Genomic DNA, 25,298 nt, shown 5'->3' with positions numbered 1-25,298 from the left:
ACAAAATCAAAAATATTACTAAATAGATAATAAATTAAGTTAATAATAAATTTATATCATTATATATATATTTTTTAAAATAGTAAATACTATATAAAATAATATAGAATTATATATAGATTTTGATATTTGAATATCGATCAAATAGTTATTTATTTATATTTATATTTTTTTAATAAATATAAATATTAATATAAATATTAAATAAATTTTTAAATTTTTATGCAAATTCAAATTGATACGGCCATGAAAACGGATCCGGATAACATCGTACCATATCTGCACCGCTACCCACCGCCCGGGTTCCGTTCGTGTGAGCCTCGCCGTAAGCAGTTACGATCACTCGCGGTGAGCGAAAGTGCCGACCGGTTTCGCCATCGTACCGCCCCGATCCCATGGCCTGTTGCCGCCTACCACAAGAAAGCCGGTCGTCATCGGTCCGTTCTCCGACTCAGGATGAGGCCTTGACAGACCGGTTCAGCGACTAACCGCGTAGAGCGGGACGGTCAGCGTAAGAGCGGTGGCCGGACCTTCACATATTGCCAGTTTTTAAAAGCCCTGGGGCGCCTGGATCCGTACCTGTTCTATTTCTGGTGCTCTCTCCACCTCGACAAAAAGAAGGAAAAAAAAAAAATCATCAGGGTTTTTGTTGCAAAACCCTAAACGCCATTGGAGCTCACTTAGAGCTCCGTTCGTCCAAGGGTATCCAGAGCCCAGGTTTCCTCCTGGCCCAAGACGGCTGCTGAGCGCATCTCGAGAAAGCTAAGTTCTTTCCTCTTCTCTTTTTTCTGGTAGCTAGGGTTTGTCCTGCAAGTAAACGTTTGGGTTCTATTCCTTTCGGGGGCGTTTGTTTCGGACGTAGGAAGTTGGAGCCCTGGGAAGATCTGTTAGGTTTTTATGGGTCTTGGAAGCGGGTAGTTTGGAAGAGGGAAAAGTTAGGGTTTTGGTTGAAATTGAGCATCACCTGCGGGCTAGATTTTTGAACTTTTCCCTGATTCATCAGGCAAGTTACAAATTTTTTCTCAGGCCTCGCAGGATTGGAAAGAAAGAGGGGGGTAAAGAAGGATCTTTATAGAGAGAACTGCAAATCAAATTTCTTGGTTCCTATAAAAGTTCCTTTCTTCTTTTCTAAGGTTTTGTTAGTGCCTACAAATTTTTTGTTTATTTGGTCTGAGCTGTTGAAGAGTTGAGCAATCAAGATGGGCGAGCCAAAAGATCACAACGTTCTGGAGCAAGGAATGCCGGGAATTCCTTGTTGCGGGCAGATAGGTGCGGATGTTGAAGACGAGGTTCTGCAATCTCTGTTGCAAAACCATGTTGACGAGCAGAACTCTCAGTTTCCAACAGAGGTTGATTTCCATAACGACTCTGGATTTGTACGGAATCCCCTGGAACGTGGTTCAGCTGAGCAGAATATCAAAGAGACCGTCATACCATCAGAGTTGCAACCTGGTCCTGAGTTTTCTGTTTCTACGAATCAGACTGAGAATGGTTCTGGAAAACCTGGTAATGAAGTTCCTGTTTCTATGAATCAGACAGAGAATTATTCTGAAAAAGTCGGTGAGGAAGTTCCTGCTTGTATTAATCAGGCAGAGAATGTTTCTAAAAAGGCTGGTAATCAAGTTCCTGCTTTTATGAATCAGACACAGAATAATTCTGAAAGAGACGATGATCGTGCTTCTGCTTTTTTGAATCCGACAGGGAATGATTCTGAAAAACCTGGCGCTCAAGTTCCTGCTTTTGTGAATCAGACAGAGAATGATTCTGAAAAAACAGGTGACCAAGTTCCTGCTTTTATGAATCAGACACACAGTGATTCTGAACAAAATGGTGCTCTTGATGTCAAGACTAAGATGGAGAGTGAGACGATGAACACACATATAGAGAATGGCAGCAACTCATTGGAGTCAGATGTGAAGGCAGTTCATTTGGAAGATAATCGCATTATTGGGACACCCTTGAAACAAGAAAAGGCTGAGGGAGAACAACCAGCTCCCATCGAGGGTCCTAAGCAGTCTTTTACATTTGACCACTACATAGATGGTGATGATTCTGGAACTGAGGAGGAACAAGCTGCTTTCATAAAGGAGCTGGAGAATTTCTTTAGGGAGAGGGGCATGGAGTTCAAGCCACCAAAGTTTTATGGGGAAGGACTAAATTGCCTCAAGTAAGTCTCAAATAATCATCTTCAGCCTTTCTCTTGAATATCTTTGCCCAAGTCTTTACTGAAATAAGTTTCTTTTAATTTTTCTTTGCCAGGTTGTGGAGAGCAGTAACTAAATTGGGTGGTTATGACAGGGTATGAGTGCTACCATCTCTTCTATGAGTTATTTACCATAAAAATTTGCTGTGAACTATATAGCATAGCCTGCTTTTACCAATCAGCATTCCACCATTTGAGATTGAGGTATTTGTATAAGGTGCTACATGGCTTTTCTTTTAGGATTTCTTGCATGTATACCCTCCTAAACATTCAAATTTGCATGAATATCCTTTCAAAATTGATATTTGTATGTATACCCTCATAAAATACTTATTTTGCATGTATATCCTTCTTTTTTCTTATTTTTTTGCATATGTACCCACATCATTTAATGCCGTTAAAAAATTAATGGTTTAAAATTTAAATGACTAAAATATCCTTATGGGTAGATATGCAAAAAAAAATTTATAAGGATATATATATAAATTACAATTTCATGAGGGTATTCATGCAAATTTGAATGTTTAGAAGGATATACATGCAAAAAAAATTTAATTTAATTTTTATCTATTTCATCTAGATGGATTCAGGCCCTCTTACTCTATAATATAGTAATATATTACATAATATATGAACACGATGATGATATTATATAATATTTTATATATTAAAATATTATATTATATTTTATTTTTATGTAAGATGGGATGATTATGTACATCTTATAACAACATGATATACCTTATATACGTCGCAAAAATATTTTCGATTAAATTTTTTAAAATAAAATAAAAGATTATAAATTTTTATTGTTATATAATGTCCAAATCCATAACTATGTCCATTTTATGCAAATGTACAAACTATTCATCTAATATCAGGTTTAGATATTTTTCTTAAAAGTATATTATTATACATTAGAGAAAACATGGATGGTTACGATCTGTTTATTTTTTAGATAAAATAATTTTGATCTATCATTTGATAAAAAGGTCATTTTATCTATGTAAATTAATAAATTAAGTAAATTTATTATTTTAGTGTATATGTTAATTTTTTTTTATTAGAATAAGGAAAGAATTAACAAACCAAGAGAGGTGTATTTATGTTAATGGGTTTTTTGTGTGTATATCCTTTCAAATATTCAAATTTGCGTGAATATCCTCATAAAATTACTATTTGCATATATATCCTTATAATTTTTTTTTTTTGCATGTCTATCCATAAGGATATTTTAGTCATTTTAATTTTAAACCATTAATTTTTAACAGTGTTAGATGATATGGGTACGTATACAAAAAAAAAAAAGGTATTTTATGAGGGTATACATGTAGATATTAATTTTGAAAAGATATCTATGCAAATTTGAATATTTGGGAGGATATACATGTAATTTTTTTTTTTTTTTATGATCTGTTTTTGGAAGCAATGACATCTGCCAGTTAATGATATTTGTGGGGAATACCACTGGAGTGAAAGATGAGTTACCTGGGTGTCCATGGCTGTGTTTAAGAGTTTTCTTTTGTCTTAGAACTTTTCTTATCGATAGGTGGTTTCAGTGCTCGTGTTTATATTTGATATTGATTATGTGAAGCACTGAATGCCAATCAGTTTTTTGGTTAGTGCTTAGCCATTACTTTTTCAACCTTTGAAGTTGTTTGTACTTTTTATTGGCTTATGAGTCCGTAGAGGCAAGCAGATAATCTGGTCATGAAAGAACCTCCAGTTCTTGAGTATTGGGTGGGTCTGCTGATATAGCACCAAGATTCTATAGCTGCAATACATGGAATGCTGAGGGGCATTGACATGTTCTCATAAATTGGTGCAAATGCATGTGTCCTGTCCTACTAGCCAGAAGCTGTATTAGTGGTTTTTTACCCTCTGAATGTGTTTTTTCCATTACCAATACACTGTTAGTAGCCATTTTTCATGCATGCATCGCACATCTTTAGGTAGCAGCACTATGCTGCTTAGTGTCATTCTCTTTCTTTTGGCAACATCCGTCTGCCTCCTTTCCGTGTTCTTCTCTTTATGATTCTCATTCATGTGGAAATGTGACAACATGTGTCTACCTTTTAGAGAAACTGTCAAACAAAGGTGAAAATTGAGGAAGGTAAATAACTGTCTCTGGACATACATGGCCTGTCATTTGCTATAGGTTTTTCAGTATTCAGTGATTGATATTCTACCCACTTAGTTACTCTTTTGTGATTTTTGGCTAATATTATTTCTGTCAAATTTTTTCTCTAGGTGACATCTTGCAAATTATGGCGTCAAGTGGGAGAGTCGTTCAAACCTCCAAAGTAAGATTTTATCGTTCTTCATTTCCTTTGTCTGTGCAGGCACGTGTGTGCACTATAGATGTGCATGTTCTAAATATTCACAAGTGAATATGAATAATATTAACTGTATCAATAGCTGAAACTGGTCCAAACTGCATTTTTTAAAACTTCTGTTATGATTCAAATTCTTTCTCTACATATATAGCCTTCTACATTATCTGCAAGTTAGTATGAACTGGTCAAAACCAATAAAACTAGAATTTTTACACCAAGTTGAGTGACAAAATTCAGATGGCTGTTTCTGGGTTTGTCAGTCAATCATGTTATTTGTGAAAATATTGGGCAGGAGGAACAGGAGACAAGTGTTTTCCCTCCCTTTTTTTCCAAAGATCTTTGTTGCTTCTATAATAAGGCTGCAAATGGGTTGGGTTGACCTGTGACCCAACTCGATTAGGATCCGAGTTTTTCGGATTGGAGCCAAATTATACATAGACATGATGCAACCCGAATGACCCGTTGGGTCGAAAATTTTGGCCGTAGACCCGACTCAATCTGATCCTCTATTGGATTGGGTCTAGTCTAACATTAGGATCCGATCAAAGAATTGGATCAGGGTGGACCCGACCCAGTCCGACCTGAGCCATTGGCACCCCTATTATATGAGAAACAGACCTAAATTACTATACCTCTGTTTGACATTCGAAATTTTGAAGATTGCATGTAATACAATTCAAGTAGCAAAACATATCATAAATTACCATTAACAATATCCTGTCCATAATAGAAATAACATGAGCAACATCTAAAGTGATCCACTTATAGAAAGTTTTTACTGCTGGCTTGTGTGATATTTGATTGATAAAAACTATTAAATAGGGGATAAACAAATGCAACAACAAGGAACAGGAAGGAAGAACATCAGAAGTTCATACATTTTATCATGATGCTTGACCTTTTATACAAAACCAAGTAAATGGAGGCTTAACCAAAGGTATAATGACTTCCATATAGTGCGATGCTCAGGGTGATGGAATTGATTCTTTGGTTGCTAGTTCTAGTAAAGATCACAAGTCCATATTTCTGGAAAGTCTGGTTCCAAATCCTACAGCAGGTGGACTGAGAAGTGCCTGGATGGTTCAATTAACTATCAATAAAAAGGGTAAAATGATTTTTTTTCTACTTCTTAGTTATATATCTCTCTACGCTAGTTAAGAAATCCAGCCACTCTCACATATTCAGATGTTTCTCATCTGAACCGTAGTCAACAAGATAGTGTGTGGATGGTGATATATGTTTTCTCATGGTTGACAGTGTATGTTCTATCATACATGATTGTCGTGCTCAAGTCTGCTACAGGATAAGTGAAACTTAGAATCTTGAACAAATTAGTAGCATTAGCTATAACTGATGTCATGTTCCACTGAACTCCTGGATGGCATTGTTTACGCAGGACATGTACAACTGTCTCTTGGTCATTTCGAGGTTTTTATGAGAAGGTAATTTCTGAAACTTAATGAATTTGCTGTGGATGCTAAGATATATTGTATTATGCTTTCACTATGACATATTTTCAGATGTTCCCTTCTTTTTTCCTTCTAATATAAGATGCAAATTTTATTAATTTTATGTGGAATTCTTGTCCACCTGCTTTTTGAGATGATAGTGATATTCATGATGTGGGCGAAGTCTTTAGTTTCTGCTCCATGGGCATGAAGTAATCCGTAAAAAAATTGGGAATGATTGGAGTTTTCAACAAAATGGAATTTAGCAAGTCAGTGAGAAACATCTGGTGTTAGAGATGTTTCTTATTGTGAGAGTCATGATTCATCATCAATATGATGCTACACTAGCTGTACTTCTTTTTTTTTTGGTTTTAATGCCTAAACATCTTTTTATTTGTAAGGTGAATGTGCAAGAAGAATTTGAAATGTTGGTTGGTCAACAAATATCGGGACACATAATAAACAAAATTTAACATGAATCCATCACAATATATGGCTAATATTGGATGACCAAGTGTGCTATGAATCCATGATTGTGCATAATTGACTTTGTCACTATTGAAGCTGCCTTGCCAAATGCTTGGAACTAGAACTCTTGCTGAACTCTTTTCTGTACAATTAACCAGACCCTAACCTGCATTTTGTTTAGTAGTGCCTCAAAGATGTTACAAGAAAAGCTGCCTTGCGCTTTGCATCAAAAGACAAATTTAAGGGTTAGCTTGCCTTCTCGCAGATGGTTATGATATTGAGAAATTTTGAAGATTTTTAGTGCATAGTTCCCAAGCTTTTTCATTTAACATTTTCAGTATAACTTGCAAATACATCGAATTCAGGTGGTTCTTTCTCATATTTTTGAGTTAAGTGGCTATCTGATTAGTGGATGTAATTATAAAAGTATTGCATTTTTTCGAGTAGAAAAGATGTTGTTACCATGAACTATTTAGACATCTACGTCGTCTTCCTACAAGTATTTAGGAGGGCCCTTTGTTTAGGATTTCACTCATCAAATGTCATTCATATTTTATTATTGTGAGCAAATACTCCTCTGTTAGCTTGAGAAAAAAGAAGAGCACCAACAATGCACACAATTGAGACTGCACTTAAAGAAATGGCTAAATTATCCAAATTTTGTGATAAATCCCAAAAAAAAATATTTAAAAAGGCATGTAGGCTAGTTTTGTTTAGTTTTGATCAAAACTGACCGTACCATATCTAACTAAACTGCTGGAACTGATCAAAACTGAGTTTCTGGAAGTGGATTTTGGTTAAAACTCCAGACCTTGCTTACATATTATGTAGATAACCATAAAAATGACGTCAATCCAATTATGCCTAGAAGATGCTTTAAGTATGGTCATCTTGGGTTCCCCTCAATAAGCAAATTTAACGCTTCAGCTTCTGGTGATTGAGATCAAGGCCTTTGTGTGCTTCAGCATGAAGCAAGCTGTAAACAAATTAATAAAATGACATGAATAAACTGGAGGCACATGAAAAGTAGTAATTCAATAAGTAATATCTCCTTAAAATTTTTGTCCTTGCATGCATGATGATCTACTATTTATGTTATGCTACAACCTCAGGGGTATCTAAAATGTATTTTAAGTTAGACAACTTGTATTTTAAGTCAACAAAACATATTAAGAGGATGAATGGACATCATGATTTCAGAGGCTGTAGTTGACCATGCTAGATCACCATGAAACCCACCTTTGCTGGGCCATGAAACACTTAGTGGGCTTGTCTCAGTTAACATAAGGCTTAGAGTTGCCTTGGGTGAGATAGTGGATTTAAAATTGCCACTCCATGCTTTAGCACAATAACAGCCGTTGTATAAATAGCATCACTGTTAGGCAGTTGAGTGATATTTAGGTGTGTTGCTGTTGGTAGTCATGCTGCATATCTGTTATCAATTATCAGCAATATAACTCATTCTTGCATTTCAAATTCGAGACAGTTACTGAACTGTCAAATCAAGAAAATCATGTAGTTACATGTTAGTTTTTATTTTTATATCACTTTTAGACTGTATAATATTAATACATGTTGTCATCAAGCCTGAGCATGTGGATTTGAGTTCATAGTTCATCACTTTGGCAGTTGTTTTTCGCTCATGATGTCTGATTAACTCTACATTGTAATGCGTCATATGTACTGCATGATCATCAGTAACTTCTGTAGATAGTCTTTTTCTTTGTTAAGTACACTGTATCTTGTGCTATGACTATTTATGATCCTACAGTGTTCCTATAATCTCCCTCTTGTGGTTTATCCTCTTATTGCCTTTCGCATCTATTTAACCCTTATTCTACAGGCTCTACTTGAATATGAGAAACATAAAATTCGTACCGGCGAGCTCCAAATACCTCTATCTGATCTTCCTGAGGCTATGCTTATTGAGAATCAGGTGAATTCCTTTCTGTTTGGATTGCTATAGTCTGGCTTTTCAATGTTTTGGTATGAATATTATGCTGTTGTCGTTGTTGCTCTTGTTATTTATTATTGTTATTCCATCAATATGAGGCTACCATTATGGATCCTTCTTCACCCTTTTCCTTGCTTCAAAAATTGGGCTTTTTGGCATAGTAAGCCTTTTTAAATTATTCACTTTGAGCGTTCATGGCATGCAGAGAAACATGGCTTCCCTTTTTCCTTTTGTTCTTTTCTCAGAAGTTCAGGTCCAGCATTTGACCATGGTCTCTTCTAGTCACTGTCAAGACTTTATCATCTCAATTGTTTTCCTTTATTCTTTTTCCTTAGAACAACTTTTACAGCAGCCTTTTGGTATATAACTTAACTTTTTCTTTTGGTTTGTAAGCACTGTCTGAGCATGTTCATTTATCATTTGCCGTAATTTCATGTGTTTCACAATATTACATATGCTTCATATAAAATTGTTTTCATTTATCGTATATTAAATTTTCTAGATTTTTACCATCACAAGCTGTTCATGTAGTTGCTGTGGTGTGTAAAACAAGTGCATTAGCTGTTTAGACTGCCTCCCCCATCCTTTGCGATGCCATGGAATGTCAATCTGCATATGTTGTGCCTCAAAGTCCTTAACATGAATGGGGATGTTATATAAATATCAGGTCAAAAATTTACTTACCTGGTCAAGCTGTTGAGCAAGCATTTACATGTTGGTGTGTCATTAAGATTTCGTTTGAAAGAAACAGATGGCTATGGCAAGAATCATTTCAGCAGAAAATGTGATCAAGACAATGTTTAGGATTGTCCAATGCTGCCAGATGCCCTTGTCTGGACATGGTTTCTCCTGTTTCTTTCCTTTTTTTCTATATTATTAATAGTTGTATGGAATATGTTTGCGCCTATGCTTGAACTTGAAGGTTGTCAATGTAATAGTCAAGATTTAAGTAGGTTAACATAGTATCTCCACTCAAAAACGAAGCTAGGTATCTTGAACTGTCATTGGAATATTTAGAATTTTCAGGTATCATGTTAGTGGAATCAATGGAAGAAAATCCTAGAAAAATCACATAATTACAGGAGTACTCACATTAATCACTGGCATATATGTTTGGATATAACTGACTCTCTGATTAGAGGTTTTCCGGTTGATATCACCTGAATAACCTACTTTGAATTTTCTTTAAAATTAATTGAGGGCATTGTACAATTTTTCTAAGCCTTTGTTTTGGTGACTTTTCCCAATGTAATCCACCACTAGACTAATATACCTTGTGTTTTTGAAATCAGAAACCAAGACATCGGAAGATTGTCTGATCATTGTGAAGGTGGGAAATCTTATTCGTTCTAATGTCAGTAATTTAGCTGGAGCATGTACACATATCATACATATATTTGTGGTGTTGTTGAACTTTAACCTAGTTGTTTAACGAAATTATGCTTATATGTACACATAGCAGTGCCTTTGCTGCCTCTGTTGTTGGTGCAGCCAACTGAACTAGTTGGTACAAATATATAGGATTTTCATCTTGTGTTCAATATTGAAGAAGCTAAACATCTAGCAAGGCTTTAAGTAGCTTCTTTTATTATGGACAAAGTATAAGTGGAACATGTGTAGTACAATATGTTGAGGAAGTTGATGAAAGTGTATTGAATTGAAAAAAAAAAAGGAAAATATCACATTTTCTAATTCACAAACTGAAGTTAAATGGACAGCTATTCATACTAATGTCATCTGTTAAAGGAAATGTCATATTTTAAACATCAATTAAGGGTGCATAATGTTGGACAGTCAGAAAACAATATGTGCATAAGATGAGTGTGACCGAAGTGAGAATATTGAAATGAAGTAATATAAGAAAAGATAGAAGAAGAAATAAAGTAATTTGTAAAAAGGTAGCTGTAGCACCAATTGAGGACAATTAAAGGTTAAGGCTTAGTTGAATTGAGTTGGGTTGTAGGGAAAATGCCTAGTTGTTACTTACTGAGTCTGAAAGAGAATTTGTGAAGCCATATCCCTTGTCCTTGTCAAAGAAGCTTTTTGGGTGTGATTGCTTGGATCTGGGACTTTCTCAGGTTAAAGGGTTTTTTAGTGGTCGGTGGTTCCTTTTTAACTATGACCAGTGCTTTGCCCACCTCACCAAAGTGATTTTAGCTCACATAAAATCTGCATTGGTGTATTGAAGATGATACCTCTTTTCTGTACTGTTTGTAAGATATGTTGAGATTGTTGGATCCTTTTCCCTTTTTGTGTTTCCAAGGTCAGGTCACTTATCGCATTGCCATCAAAATATTGTATTCCTTGTAAATTAATTGAAGGTATGTGCCATGTCACATAAATCATTTGATAGAAAGACCTATCAAAAAGCCTGCTGTTTCATCTATTTACTTTAAAATCATAACTAGGGTGTTATTGTTTAGGAAAGATCTTAGTTGGTTATATGTCATATAAAAGGAAAGGAGCTCATTTTAGTTAGCTCTATGGAGCAAAATTGATCAAGACCCCCTCGTCCCCCACTTCTTTCTGGAAAGACTGAACAGTTCTATGTTGAGGAATCTGTACTTGTCATAAATTCATTTCTTTTGAATGTTGAGGATTCTTCCCCCTTCAGCCTAAATTACAAATAGATTCCGTTCCAGTTACTGACCAATCCTGTGTAGAGAACCATATCTATAACCACCAATGGCGAAACCATATCCCAACAATATAATCCCTTATAAATGTGATGCATTTTATTTCCTGTGATGACATTGTTTGACTTTTGGAAACTATCAATCTTCCATTTTATGCATCTGTTTCCATGTGGCATTCTTCATCTGTTTTGTTCACTTTGTCGATAAAGCAAAATGTTGCCCAAAAAAAAGGAAAAGAAAATAACTACCTTGTAACAAATTGCATTATTAGTTTACTATGGTTGTAGAAGTAATTAACTTATATGATATGGTTGGATTGAATGGTATTACCTCTCCCCTTTTCTTAATGAAAGTAACATCAGTAATTTTTTTTGGTCCAAATAGATATTTGTAAATTGCAGGGTTAAAATACCATGTCATGCCCATGTTTGCATAATGATTGCCTATCTATCATACTGTATTGTGCTGTGCATTGACCATGGTTTTAAATCCTGTGGGATGGAGGTGTTCTGGTATCTCTATGGAATGGGATGCCTCGCTGTCCTGTCCCGTTGCAACAGCCATCTTGATTATGTATCCTGGTAGATATCCTTCATCTCACTCCCCTTCTTTTTTTCTTTCTTTCTTTTTTCTTTCCTTCTTTTCTTTTTTTTTCTATCGTTCTTTTTTTTTCCTTTCTTTTTGTCATCTTTTTCTTTCTTTTTTCCTTTTTCTTCTTCCTTCTCTTTCCTTTTTTCCTCCTTTCCTTCCTTTCTTTTCTTCTCCCTTTCCTTCTTTCATTTTGTTTCTTCTTTCCTTTCACTTTTTCCTTTTCTCATCTTCTATTCTTTCTTTACTCTTTTTTCTTCTTTCCCATATGGATGGGTTTCGGAGTCCCAACCCCATCCCAGTCCCATTTTCTCACGGCAACGGGATAGGATGGCTGGGACCGCCCCTGTTCTGTTGGGACGTAAAACCTTGGCATTGACACTCAGGCATGAATACACAACATTGGTTGCATATACGCTAATTATTCTTGAAGATACGGTAGGAGGATCGTTTCAAAATTGATATTTTAAAATTTATTTCTAGTACTGGATGGACATTTCAAAACATAATGAGTTTTGACTTAAGAACTCTTAGCATCCTAATTTTGGTTGAACAGGCATGGTTGTGTCAAGGACAATGAACCGGTTTACAATTACAGTACTGATTAAAAAGACTAACATACATAGATTCAACGGAAGTTTTAAAGAGATGCATGAATTTTAGCTGACTTCATGATTCTTGTCCTCTTTGCAGGGGGGTGGGAATCAGGCATCAGGATCAGGTCGAGCCAGAAGGGATGCTGCAGCTCGTGCTATGCAGGGCTGGCACTCTCAGCGACTGCTTGGTAACGGTGATGTTGGGGACCCAATAATTAAGGTGCATAGACATTCGTTTGTCTGTCAAAACAATTCTGTGCCCATACTGTTGTTGATTTGTTTATATATTAAATCTTTTTGTTTGTTTATGTGTAGGGTAAGAGTTCAAATTCTCTTCTGGAGGAGGATAAACATATTAAAAGCAGCAGCATGGCTTCTCAAGCGTTTTGCTTCTTGATGTCACTAGTTTGTTTGAATATTTATGTGTTCCTACAATTTGTTTAGGTGGACCCAAGAGGAAAAGACCATCTAACCTGGAGCCTGCAGTCAAAGTTGCACGGATGAAAGATATTCAGCTACAGTAAGTTTCTTTCTTTACAGGGATTAGCTTCTTTTCTCCCCTTTACTTAAAGAACTACCTACTGGTGCCAGTTACACATCTAGATAATTAAGGATCTGAGAGTTCTCACAAAACAGAAGTAAATTTAAAGGACTTCTGTGCCAGTTACATGGTTAATACAAGTTGCTGATCTAGTCTCAGTTAAGACACCTAAGTTTTCCACCTGACTATTTTCCGAATATAGTCAGTAACTTAGGGCACCATAAACTGTTTGTTAAATTTACTACCTAGTATAAATTTTATTTTTCAATGTCCGTATTTTTAAATCCTTGATCTTTTTACCCTTTGTTGATATATCTAAATCTTGCATACTTTAATATGCATTGTCTTTATATTAGGTGATATCTGTGTAACTCAAGTCATATATTTACGCCAGGGAAGAGTAGTGGCAAGCTTGATTTTTGCATGTCAATATCATTGCTTTACCATGAATCTGAGTATGAGGTTCTTGTTATGTTGGCATTGTTCTTGCTTTTTAAGGATTGATGCCTAGCATGGGAAAACAGAATCATTCTCACATAGCATGTTGTCTTTATTTATTCAATGTTTCACATTGGTGGAGGCAAGTCTGACTCAAGCTTCTGATTGTTCTAGGACTTCTTGTCCTCACTTTATTTATTTGAGCTATATTAGGTTGGGTCTTGTTTTCCTTCTAATTGGATGGCAGCTAATCATGCCTCTTCTAAGCTCTTGATTTTTGCCTTTGGACCTGATGCAAAGTTAACAGGTCTGAATTATCATGTGGCTTTGTTTATGCATTCAATGAGTTCTTCGTTGGATGACAAATCAATTTTGCCCTGGTGGACCCAACCCTTTTGTAGCCTTACTTTTTTTGTATAGGTTAATAGGTGACATTGAAAATTTCATGGCAATCTTGCCCTGGTGAACACCCCCCCTCCACCCCAAACCAAAAAAAAAAAAAGGACGGAAAGAAGCCCCACACGTGGTTCCTGGCATCTGATCAAGTTAAAGGATGTTAAATGAAGTGGAATCTTGTGCTTTTGCATATAATGATGCAAGCATATGAACAACGCTAAAATGAGTTGTGGCTATGACTTTTTGTTGGCTGAATGCAGAGGGCTAGCAATGATACATCAAATCATATGTCTTGTCCATGTCAGATACATATTGGATACCGGTATCCATTAGAAACTTCCTAGATACATGTTTGATACCCGTGTAAAGTATCCTATCCAAGGTCTGCTTTGATCATGCCATACCGTACTGGTAAGGTAATAGGGTGGTACTAAGATTCAGTTCGGTATATGAGCCAAATCGGTTTGAACCAAGCGGAACTGCCTTGTACCATCTGAAACTGGGGTGTGTATCATTACCACACCAACCTGCACTGCTCAGTTTTGGGCAGTACCATGATAAAAAAGAAAAATGAGAAAAAGGGGTTGGGAGCTATCTTGGTATGGGCGTGTGTGCCATATAGTACCGAACTAATAATGTGCTTCATGTACCGGTATGCTACCTAGTACAGAGATTGCAGACCTTGATCCTATTTTTCAGAATTTTAAGAAAGCACTCGGATTACTTCTTGGATATACTCAGATACTTCCAAAAATGAGGGCAGTGTGTTTTCTTTCAAGATTGTTGATACTATTACATAAAATACCGGCTGCATTATTTTGATAGCATGCTATTATGCTTTATGGATGCTTTGTGTGTGTACACATGCATATATACTTGTGTGTATATGTACCCATATATGAAAATGTAAATACTAATATGTATTCCTTGATGTATCCTAGCTGTATCATGTCCTACCTTTTTAGGGTTTGCTATATCGGCATATCTCTGTCATGTCATATTCGCATTCAGTGTCTACGTTTGTGCTTCATTAACCGAGGGTTGCTTGGGATGTTGATGAAGTTGTTGATATCTTTTCTGATGTCTATAGGGCTGCAAATGAGCAGGCAGATCATATTGCTAGGGAGGGTTTGGGGTGACAAAATTCTTCTTGATCTGATCATATGGCTTCATTTTTTCCCTTTTTGTGTCCTTTTGTAATTTTTTCCCTTCAAATTAAATTACAGTTACTTATTGTTTTGGGAAAAAAAAAAGGCTGTCCAGAGACTTAGTTTGCACTGGATTCATAGGGTTGCTGATTCTTCATTTCTTTGATGGTTGAGAGGGGAATGCATACGTCTTATCCTTAAGACTTGTTGACAACATGCTTGTATTTTCTCATTGATGCTTTCACAGTTTTTATGTTAATGTTATATTATTTTACTGTTTGGAAATCTCTTGCCTTTACCTTTTGATGTAAGGTTAAGAATGATAAGTTCTGTCTCTCTGTTGGCAGAGGGGATACAGCAGTTGTCGATGTTGGGGCTCCTGCTGATTGGGTGAAAATAAATGTGCGGCAAACTGTAAGTTTAGCTTTTATTAAGGGGGACTCCAATTCATTCTTATTTCCATATATACTAGTTTATGAACTGCATGATACGTCATATTCTTCTGCAGTCAATGGGTAATTAACAGCAAGAGCATGCTGAGCTCTCTTGATTTCAATCAACTTTTTATTTATCCAAAGCAAATATTTGTTTTTGTGTAGAAAGATTGCTTTGAAGTCTACGCTTTGGTTCCTGGGCTTCTCCGTGAAGAGGTAATGAGTGAGTACTGATATTTTTAAAGTTGTTTTTATGCATTGCTGTTGTGGTTGAGAAAGGGTTCTATATCGCTAATATGTCCTGACACAGACAGACAATATGGTAGTTTGTATGAGCAAAAATTTATGAATTTGATGCTTGAATCTTTTGCAAGCAAATCTTGTGGTTCTTAACATAGCTCATTGTTGGATGAACTCAGGTACAAGTTCAATCAGATCCTGCTGGCCGTTTAATCATATCTGGAGAACCAGAGCAGCCTGATAATCCTTGGGGTGTCACCCCCTTTAAAAAGGTCGGTATATTTATGGTTTCCAGGCAATCTGGACCATAAAATTCGCCAATTTTTGGTAAATGAAATTAACATGTTTTGCAGGTCATTACTTTGCCTTCACGAATTGACCCATACCAGACTTCAGCAGTGGTCACCCTTCATGGCCAGCTGTTTGTACGGGCACCCTTTGATCAGTCAGATCTATAGCACTCCTGGTCATTATCTACTCGTATATAATAAAGGAATGGAAGGACACACATGTGGATGTTCTGCAGGTTTTGCCTTCTTACTTGTGGGAAACCTAGTTAGAAATAGTTTCTCATACTTAAAGACATGTTAAATTGGTACCTTTTTTCTGAGTGCTTCCATTTTTTCTTTTCTCAGGTTTTTAAACTTGTCGTGTTGCTGAGATGATACTTGTAGTATAGAAGTTCATGCACTAATTTGAACATGCTAATCTTGTTTGATCCAAACTGCAAGGTGGTGTCTCGCTCACGAACCTTATCGCTGAAACTTGCTAATGCAACGAAGGGAGAAGATAGTATATTTACCAGCCCTTGACCTAAAGGTGCTTCCATGTAGTCATATACTGTAAAATATAGTCAGAATCTAGTCACGATCCTATCGGCTGATGGTTCAAGTGCAACAGTTCCTTCATAATCTGACTTTCTTTGTTCTGGACCAGCTATTAGAGTTGACCTCGACTGCATTCTGATTTGTAATCGCACACGCGCACGCACACACACACACACACACACACACACACACACACACACACACACACACACACATATATATATATATATATATATATATATATAATGACACTTTATGGAGGGATATTATAGTGTTGTCAATTCAGTTCCTTACATGAGTTTAGTTGTCACCTGTACCTCAAAAAAGATGGATCGCAAGGAGGGTTTTAAAGAAGATGCAAGCTGCATGTAGCTACAAAATCTTATGCATCGATTAAGTTTTCCTGTTAGGCTATTCAAACTTTCCATCCAATTGGGTTAAAGAGCTCTTGTTCTTTTGCCCACATTCTTCACATGAAGAGCGCGGTGATGCTACTGTCGGACATGTCCAATGATCGTCTCTCCCTTCTTTCCCTCCAGCCTTTGCTTTTTTTTGATCCGTCATAGATTTCGGTGGCGGTTTTTTCTCCTGAGATTTAAGAATTTTTGTGTAAATTAATTATGTTAGGTCACGTGCAGAGCCAGCATTGGAAAGTTTTTAAGTGAGGTGAGGGAGATTGGTGGTATTGGAGTTGGGGGCGGGGAGGAAGGATGGTAGTGTCGGAGTTAGAGAAAGAGAGGGAAGGGGGTTTGGTTGTCGTGCGGAGTCGGATGCGGTATGGATGGTAGTGGGGTGGGATTGCAGCAGAGGCAGTGCAGATGAGCGCATCTTGGGCCTCAGGTAATGGGGGAGGGGGTGGGGGCGAGGTGGTGGGAGGAAGGGATAGAACTATCGTTATTAGAGCCGGCGTTGATGTCGGAAAGCTTTTAAGTGAGGCAAGGTGGTTGATGGTGTCGGAGTCGAGGTAGAGGAGGGGGTTTGGTGGCGACGGAGTCGGGGGAACGGAGGGGAGGGGGTTTGATAGTTGTGCGGAGTCGGATGCGGTGTGGACGGTGGGTGTGGTGCAGACGGTGGTGGGGTGGATCTGCGGTGGGGGCGGTGCGGACGATCGTGATCCAAGTCTCACACGGTAGGGGTCGGGGGTGGGGGTGGGGTGGGGGGGAGGCTGCGAGAGGAAGAGATGGGAAGGGGAAAAAATATTTTGGGAGAGAAGAAAAAAAATATTATTATTTTATTATTAATAATGATTTGAATATTATTATTTTTTAAAATAATATTAATTTAATATTATTATTATTATTATTTTTTAAAAAAATATTATATTAAAAATAATATTTTTATTATTAATTTAAAACACTATTTTTATAATAACATATTATTTTTAAAAAAATTATTTTAAAAAATAATAATAAAATATTATTTTTTAAAATATTATTTTAAAAAATAATATTTTTTAAAATAATATTTTTAAAAATAATATTTTTATTATTATTTTAAAAAAATACTATTTGTATGATAACATATTATTTTAAAAAAAATTTATTTCATAAAATTAATAATAAAATATTATTTAAAAATATTTCTAAAATAATAATAAAAATATTATTTTAAAATATTAATTTATTAATAATAATAATTCAAATAATAATAAATTATTATTATTATTAAATATTATTTTATTATTAATAATAAAAAATTATTATTTATTAATAATAAATTATTATTACTTTATTAATAATAAAAATTATTTTTAATAATAATAAAGTATTATTATTTTATTAATAATAATATATAAAAAGAAAAATATGTAAGTGGAAGATCTATGGGTTTTTCTATCTCTCCTGATCTAGGGGCGGATGGTGGAGCCAAGCCCGCCCCTTTACTAGGAGATTATTAAATACAGAGATTTGGCTTCAAATCAATATGGAACTGTGCTCTATTTGTGGATAATTTATCCGGTTTGATCCGATGGATCGATTCAGATCTCGAAGCATATTATTTTTAAAAAGTAATAAAAATATTATTTTAAAAAAAAATAAATTAGTATGTTATTATTTTTAAAATTAAAAAAATAATATATTAGCTCGCATAGTTAAAGTACATGTTTAGATATGCTTGATTTGTCATTTGCGAGATTGTGATGCACTTTTGGGTTGTATGGTGTAGGATTGAAAATGAGTTAGATATGGATTGGAGTATTGGAGTGTTGTCAACTCAGTTTTTCAAATAAATCGAGAAAATATTTCTTCAGTGTAATTATTTAATATAATATAATTAATATATTTTATTTTTTTACATCCGGTTCTATACAATTAGTGGGTCTTCAGAATGAATATGGAGACTGTAGGAGACGGAAGAATTAACAGCTCAACCTTATCCAAAAAAAAAAAATTAACAGCTCAACGGACTGCTTCCCTGATACAGGGTTTTCTGTTGCGGAAGCAGCACTCTCCTGCTAAGTATCCGGGATCGTGTTTCTTCTGGTGTTCGAATTGTGGGGTATGCCCCTTTGCTGCTGAGCAGGGAGGAGGGAGAAAGGAAAGCAGCTCGAGGGTTTGATGTGTTGGCGAGTATATGTAGGCCCTGTGGTTTAATCTGTTAGGATGCGATAGGTGCGGAACTTCGTTGTAACTAAACAGCGGTTCTAGTGCTGTCGATATTGTTTTTGATGGGACTTGAATCACTTGATGGATGTTGAATTAGAAGTCGATGTCATGTTGGATGGAGATGTAATTGAAATCTACTTATTATATGCTAGATGATGGTGTTATAGGGGTAGGATTTCAAGATAAGTAACCTTAGAGGCTCGTTTGACAAAATTTATTATCCTCAAACTGGAGGTTTATTGGATTTGCACGGTTTGATTGTGTTGGAGGAAGGATGGCGCAACGTGTGCCCGAAATGATGAATCAAACTCTTTCAAAGTTCTTTGGGCATATGGTTGGTGAGATCTTACTTGGGATGTATCACCTAGGTGCAGCCTTTAACCTGGAAGTGGTGAGTTTCTTGGTTAGTGTTGGGGAATACCGACCGATCCCATTCACGCCGACTCATCGTCGGGCCTACATGACCGTCGTCCGACTCTGCCGTTACCGACCGTCGCCCGACTCTGCCGTTACCGACCGACCGACGGCTGCCGACCGATCGAGGATACATCGGTCGGGCGGATATTTTTCTCTCTTCCGATCGACTGCACTATGGAGTCCGATGCTCGACTCCTGCAACGTGCCCGACTGACTATCGGAGGGGTCCCAAATTTTCACCCGACGCCCCTCAACTGGCCGTCGATCTATGGTCGGTCAGCCCCTCCAGACACCGTACGACTGTCAGAAACTGTCAGTCCTGACAACGGCATGCGGCACTGCCGTCTAGGGGCATTATCCCACCTAAGGCATGGGTCAACCCTAGCGATTTGACAGTCCCACGGTGATTTGATTCCTTTACGGCGACTCTGAGAGTCTTCAGTGAGTTGACAATTCTTCAATTGTCCGTGTCATTAATAACGGCGCTATACCATGCTCCACTATATATATCGGGGAAGGCAACAGTACTAGAGGTCCCTTCGAAACTTTTGGGCTTGCTCCCTCTCTCTCTCTCTCCCTCTCTCATTGAGCTTCTTGTTTTCTTTTCACTGTTGCCTAGTCTCCTCTCTGACTTGACCGTCGGAGGGTCCCCGTCGGAGCCGCCTCTGGTCAGTGCGGACTTTCTTTTGCAGGCGCTCGTTCCCGGCGACCAGGCGACGAGGGAATTGGCCGCAACAGATTGGCGCGCCAGGTAGGGGGGCTCAGTGACAAGTTAGTGCTTCATTGACAGCACCAGAGATTGTAACCCCCCATGGGATCCAAGATGACAAAGACAAGAGCTCAGCGATCGAGGGTCACTGGATCGGCGAGGCACTCTTCCCGTCGGAAAGAGGCCTCTCCTCCACCCTTCATGGCGGAACCTAGTTCTCCGCACCCCGCAGTGACCATGGAGGCACAGATCGCAGCGATCGTGCGACAGATGACCGTGCTGACAGACGCGGTCAAAAGCCTCCAGCAGCAACCGATCCGGCTGCCGCCTTCACCGGTCGAGCAACCGGCGGCACGTCCGATGCCCTCCAGGAGCAGCCACCGGCAACCGCATCGGCCTCCGTCGCCTCTGCGGGAGCACCTGCCACAGCGCTCCCACCGAGAGGAGGAGGAGGGGTGCTCGCGGCGTGACACCCGTCGGTCTCAACGGCCATCTCCTTCCCAGCTGGAACGAGCGAGGAAGGAGAAGCGGTCGCGAGCACCGTCTGCTTCCCTCTCGGATTCGTCGGGAGACTCCACCCCCGGAGTCTCTCAGCACCGACGGGTCGACGACTACGAACGCAGGTTCGAGAAAATCGACCGTCGGCTTGCCCAACTGCAGGTGGATGGGAAGAAGTCTTCGAACGACGTCGACTTCCAGACCGCCCAACCTCTCTCCCGACTTATCCTCGATGAACTGATCCCCAGTCGGTTCAAGATGCCACACGTGGAACCCTACGACGGCTCCACCGACCCAATCGACCACTTGGAGAGCTATAAAGCTCTCATGACGATCCAAGGGGCAACCGACGCCTTCCTTTGCATCGGCTTCCCCGCCATGCTCCGCAAAGCTGCCAGAGTCTGGTACTCCGATCTTCGATCGGAAAGTATCCACTCCTTCGGACAGCTCGAGCACTCTTTCGTGGCCCACTTCAGCATCAGTCGGAAGCCGCCGCGAACATCGGACAGCCTCTTTTTCCTCAAACAGGGAGAAAACAAGACGCTCCGTCACTTCGTGGCGCGATTCAACACGGCCACACTTGAAGTCCGGGACCTCAATGAAGACATGGCCGTCTCGACCATGAAACGGGGATTGAGGGCATCCCGATTCACTTACTTCCTGGACAAGACCCTCCCCCGGACGTATGCCGAACTATTGGAGCGCGCATACAAGTACATTCGCGCGGACAAAGGAGCCTCCGACCGGCACTTGACCGAGTTCAAGGGCCCAAAGGAGAAGCGAAGAAAGGGTCGGGACACCACCGAACCCAGCAGGCCCCCGACCGACAGTCGGGTCTCACCCCCACGGCGGAACCAGAGGTCGCCCCGACGGCAGACTCCAAGGCCGACACGCCCCAGGTACGACTCCTACACTCCTCTCTCTGCTCCTCGTGCGTAGATTTTGATGGAGATCGAAGGGGAAGAGTACCTGCGATGGCCTCCGCCTCTGAAGGCAAAGGGCCTTGACCGACGAAAGTACTGCCGATTCCATCGGAGCCACGATCACAATACCGAGCAATGCATCCAGCTTAAGGATGAGATCGAAGCTCTCATCCGCCGGGGATATCTCGATAAATTCCGAAGGAACCCGTCGACTCAACCGGTTGTCGACCAACGACCCCAGCCGACCGAAGAAGCGACGACTAATCGGCCTACGGCCGGGGCATCAATATGATTTCCAAACGACTGGGCCCGGAGATGTCTGCTGGAGGGGAGCTGACGAAGAAGCTGCGTCCGAACGACGTAATTACTTTTACGGAAGAAGATGTTCGGGGCATCCAAACTCCCCACGATGATGCTGTTGTTGTCTCGGCAACAATAGCAAATTATGATGTAAAAAGAATCTTTGTAGATAATGAAAGTTCAACGAACGTTTTATTTTACTCGACCTTCTCCCGGATGTGACTATCGACCGACCGACTCAAGAGGGTCTCCACGCCCTTGATAGGCTTCGCTGGGGATGCTGTCACGATGGAAGAAGTTACTTTGCCCATGACGGTTGGCACCGAACCACGACAAAGCACAGTCCATTTAACTTTTGCCGTTGTCCAGGTGTCTTCGGCCTACAACGCCATATTTGGAAGACCCGGACTAAACGCCCTCAAAGTGATTGTCTCGACGTACCATCTTCTGGTTTGGTTTCCGATCAAAAATGGAGTCGGGGAGATACGCGGAGACCAACAGCTCGCCCGCCGATGCTTTCAGATCTCCACTCAAACCAACGAGTTGAAGGGCTCACTAACGATCGACAAGCTAGACCAACGGGAGGAGGAAGAACGGGGTTCACCGACCGAACAGCTCGTTCCCATCTCGATAGCAGAGAATCCTGACCGACAGGTATGGGTCGGGTCTCAGCTACCTGACCCAGAACGACGATGGTTGGCGGAGCTGCTGAAGGCCAACGCCGACATATTTGCTTGGTCGGCAGCAGATATGTCGGGCATCCCCTCGGAGATAATAACACATCGACTCAACATCGACCCAACGATGAGGCCGGTGAGGCAGAAGAAAAGATCTTTTGCTCCTGAAAGACAGAAGGCCATCGACGAAGAAGTGAACAAGCTGCTCGAGGCAGGCTTCATCAGAGAAACTACATATCCCGATTGGCTCGTCAATGTTGTCATGATGAAGAAAACCAACGGAAAGTGGAGGATTTGCATCGACTACACTGACTTGAATCGGGCCTGTCCAAAGGACAGCTTCCCACTTTCGAAGATTGACCAGCTAGTGGATGCGACGTCCGGTTATCGACTGCTCAGCTTCATGGACGCCTTCATCCGGTACAACCAGATCCGGATGGCGCCCGAAGATGAGGAGCACACTGCCTTCGTGACCCCCAAGGGCCTCTACTGCTACAGAGTGATGCCCTTCGGACTGAAGAACGCAGGAGCTACCTACCAACGACTCGTCAATAAGGTCTTTAAAGATCAGATCGGGCGCAATATGGAAGTATATGTGGACGACATGCTGGTAAAGAGTGCGCAGACTGCAGATCATGTTCGAGATCTCGAAGAAGCTTTTCGCACTCTACGACAACATCGAATGAAGCTGAATCCGACTAAGTGCGCTTTTGGAGTGACCTCGGAGAAGTTCCTTGGGTTCCTCATTTTTCGGTGGGAATCGAGGCTAACTCTGAGAAAATAAAGGCAATCATCGACATGTGGCACCCGAACACCAAGAAGGAGGTCCAGCAGTTGAATGGGAAAGTCGTCGCTTTCAGCCGATTCATCTCTCGGTCGGCTGAAAGATGCCTCCCATTCTTCAAGACCCTGAGGCAGGCAAAGGGCTTCTCTTGGTCGGATAAGTGCCGACGGGCTTTCGAGGATCTGAAGAGGTACCTGGCTTCTCCGTCGTTGCTTGTGAAGCCGAAGGTCGGGGAGACACTGTATCTCTATTTGGCCACTTCCCCCGAGGCGGTTAGTTTGGTGCTCGTCCGAGAGAACGAGAGCCGAATTCATTAGCCTATATACTATACCAGCAAAGTGCTCCGCGGTGCTGAAGCTCGATATTCGGAGACAGAAAAGATGATTTTTGCCTTGATCATCTCCGCACAACGACTCCGCCCATACTTCCAGGCGCATGCCATTGTGGTCCTCACCAACCAGCCCCTGAGGGCGATATTGCGCCGGCCCGACACATCGGGACGACTGACAAAGTGGGCGATGAAGCTCGACGAGTTCGACATATAGTACCGGCTGCGACTTGCCTTAAAGGTCCAGGTCCTGGCCGACTTCATCGCAGAATGCCTGACGACCGACCAAGGATCGGAAGGCGAGAACCCCGGAGGCGCTGCGGTCTCCGAGCTTGACCCGATGTCCACCTGGGTACTGCACATCGACGGAGCTTCAAATGCTCAGGGGAGCGGGGCCGGGTTCCTGCTCACCAACTCAGAGGGGATAGTCACTGAATACGCCCTCCGATTCGATTTCAAAGCCTCCAATAATCAAGCCGAGTATGAAGCACTCCTCGCCGGCTTGAGGATGGCGAAGGAACTTGAGATCGACAGCCTCTGGGTATTCTTCGATTCTCAGCTAATCGTGGGGCAGGTCAAAGGCGAATTCGAGGCGCGAGATCCAGCTATGTCAAAATATCTTCAGAAAGTGAAGGATCTTGTGGCGCACCTAGGATATTTTGAGATCTCCCATATCCCCAGGTCGGAGAACGCCCGGGCCGACGCACTCTCCAGGCTGGCGACTTCGGCTTACGATGCCTTGGGTCGGACGCTCGTAGAGAACCTCGAGCAGCCGAGCATTGACAAAGTCGAGGAGGTGCTACAACTGACGGCCGAACCAAGCTGGATGGATCCGATTGTTCGGTACCTGACCGACGGGGTCGGTCCCGAAGATCCCACGGAGTCCAAACGGCTCTGATGGTCAGCCTCCCAATATGTGATAATGGATGGCCGACTCTACAAAAGGTCGTTCTCCCTTCCCTTGCTCAGGTGCTTGGGACCGACCGACGCAGACTACGCACTCAGAGAAGTACATGAAGGGATCTGCGGGAATCACTTGGGGGGCAAGTCCTTGGCTTACAAAGTCCTGCGACAGGACTACTACTGGCCCACCATGAGAAGGATGCGGCTGAGTTGGTCCGGAAGTGTGAACCATGCCAGAAGTACACCAACATACAACACTGACCAGCCAACCAAATTACTCCAATTGTTGCCCCATGGCCCTTCGCCCAGTGGGGGGTCGACATTCTCGGTCCCTTCCCTCCGGCATCAGGCCAAAGGAAGTTTATAGTCGTCGCCATCGACTACTTTACCAAGTGGATGGAGGCCGAGCCCCTGGCGCAGATTACCGAGCGAAAGATGGAGGACTTCGTCCAGAAGTCCATCATCTTCAGGTTCGGATTGCCGCATACCATTATCACCGACAATGGGCGACAGTTCGATAATCAAGACTTCAGAGACTTCTGTGCGAGGTTTCACATCACGCACCGACTGACTTCGGTCGGACATCCACAGTCCAACGGTGAAGTCGAGGTGACCAACCGGACCATACTACACGGGCTCAAAACTCGGCTGAACGAAGCCAAAGGCCTCTGGGTCGAGGAGTTGAAATCCATCCTATGGGCTTACCGGACGACCCTCCGCGTTCTGACTGGGGAGTCACCTTTCAGTTTGGCCTATGGGACGGAGGCAATGATACCGCTTGAGATCGGGCTGCCGTCAACTAGGGTCGAGCAGTATCAAGAGCCGAACAACTCTGAGTGCCGGAGAGCCGACCTAGACCTCCTCCCCGAGCTTCGGAGCGAGGCTCAACTTCGCATGGCT

The 25,298-nt window shown here is 40.7% G+C and overlaps 1 protein-coding gene across 2 annotated transcripts; it reads left to right on the top strand.

Moving 5' to 3' along the window:
* Positions 1 to 574: 574 nt before the first annotated feature.
* Positions 575 to 16,361, top strand: LOC105039437 (AT-rich interactive domain-containing protein 5). 2 transcript variants are annotated; one of them, XM_073246268.1, is made up of 13 exons: positions 575 to 1,614; positions 1,702 to 2,167; positions 2,260 to 2,299; positions 4,454 to 4,506; positions 5,936 to 5,981; positions 8,299 to 8,391; positions 12,327 to 12,450; positions 12,674 to 12,749; positions 15,100 to 15,166; positions 15,352 to 15,402; positions 15,606 to 15,698; positions 15,780 to 15,952; positions 16,062 to 16,361. In XM_073246268.1, the coding sequence occupies exons 1-12, from the start codon at positions 1,200 to 1,202 to the stop codon at positions 15,882 to 15,884; spliced, it is 1,629 nt and encodes a 542-aa protein (XP_073102369.1). In that variant the 5' UTR covers positions 575 to 1,199; the 3' UTR covers positions 15,885 to 15,952; positions 16,062 to 16,361. The 2 variants fall into 2 exon arrangements, with proteins under 2 accessions (XP_073102369.1, XP_073102367.1); XM_073246266.1 differs by having other exon boundaries at positions 575 to 2,167.
* Positions 16,362 to 25,298: the final 8,937 nt, after the last annotated feature.

Source organism: Elaeis guineensis, chromosome 1, assembly GCF_000442705.2.
Source record: "Elaeis guineensis isolate ETL-2024a chromosome 1, EG11, whole genome shotgun sequence".
NCBI classification, from domain to species: Eukaryota; Viridiplantae; Streptophyta; class Magnoliopsida; order Arecales; family Arecaceae; genus Elaeis; species Elaeis guineensis.
This window is presented reverse-complemented; position numbering and strand designations above follow the sequence as displayed.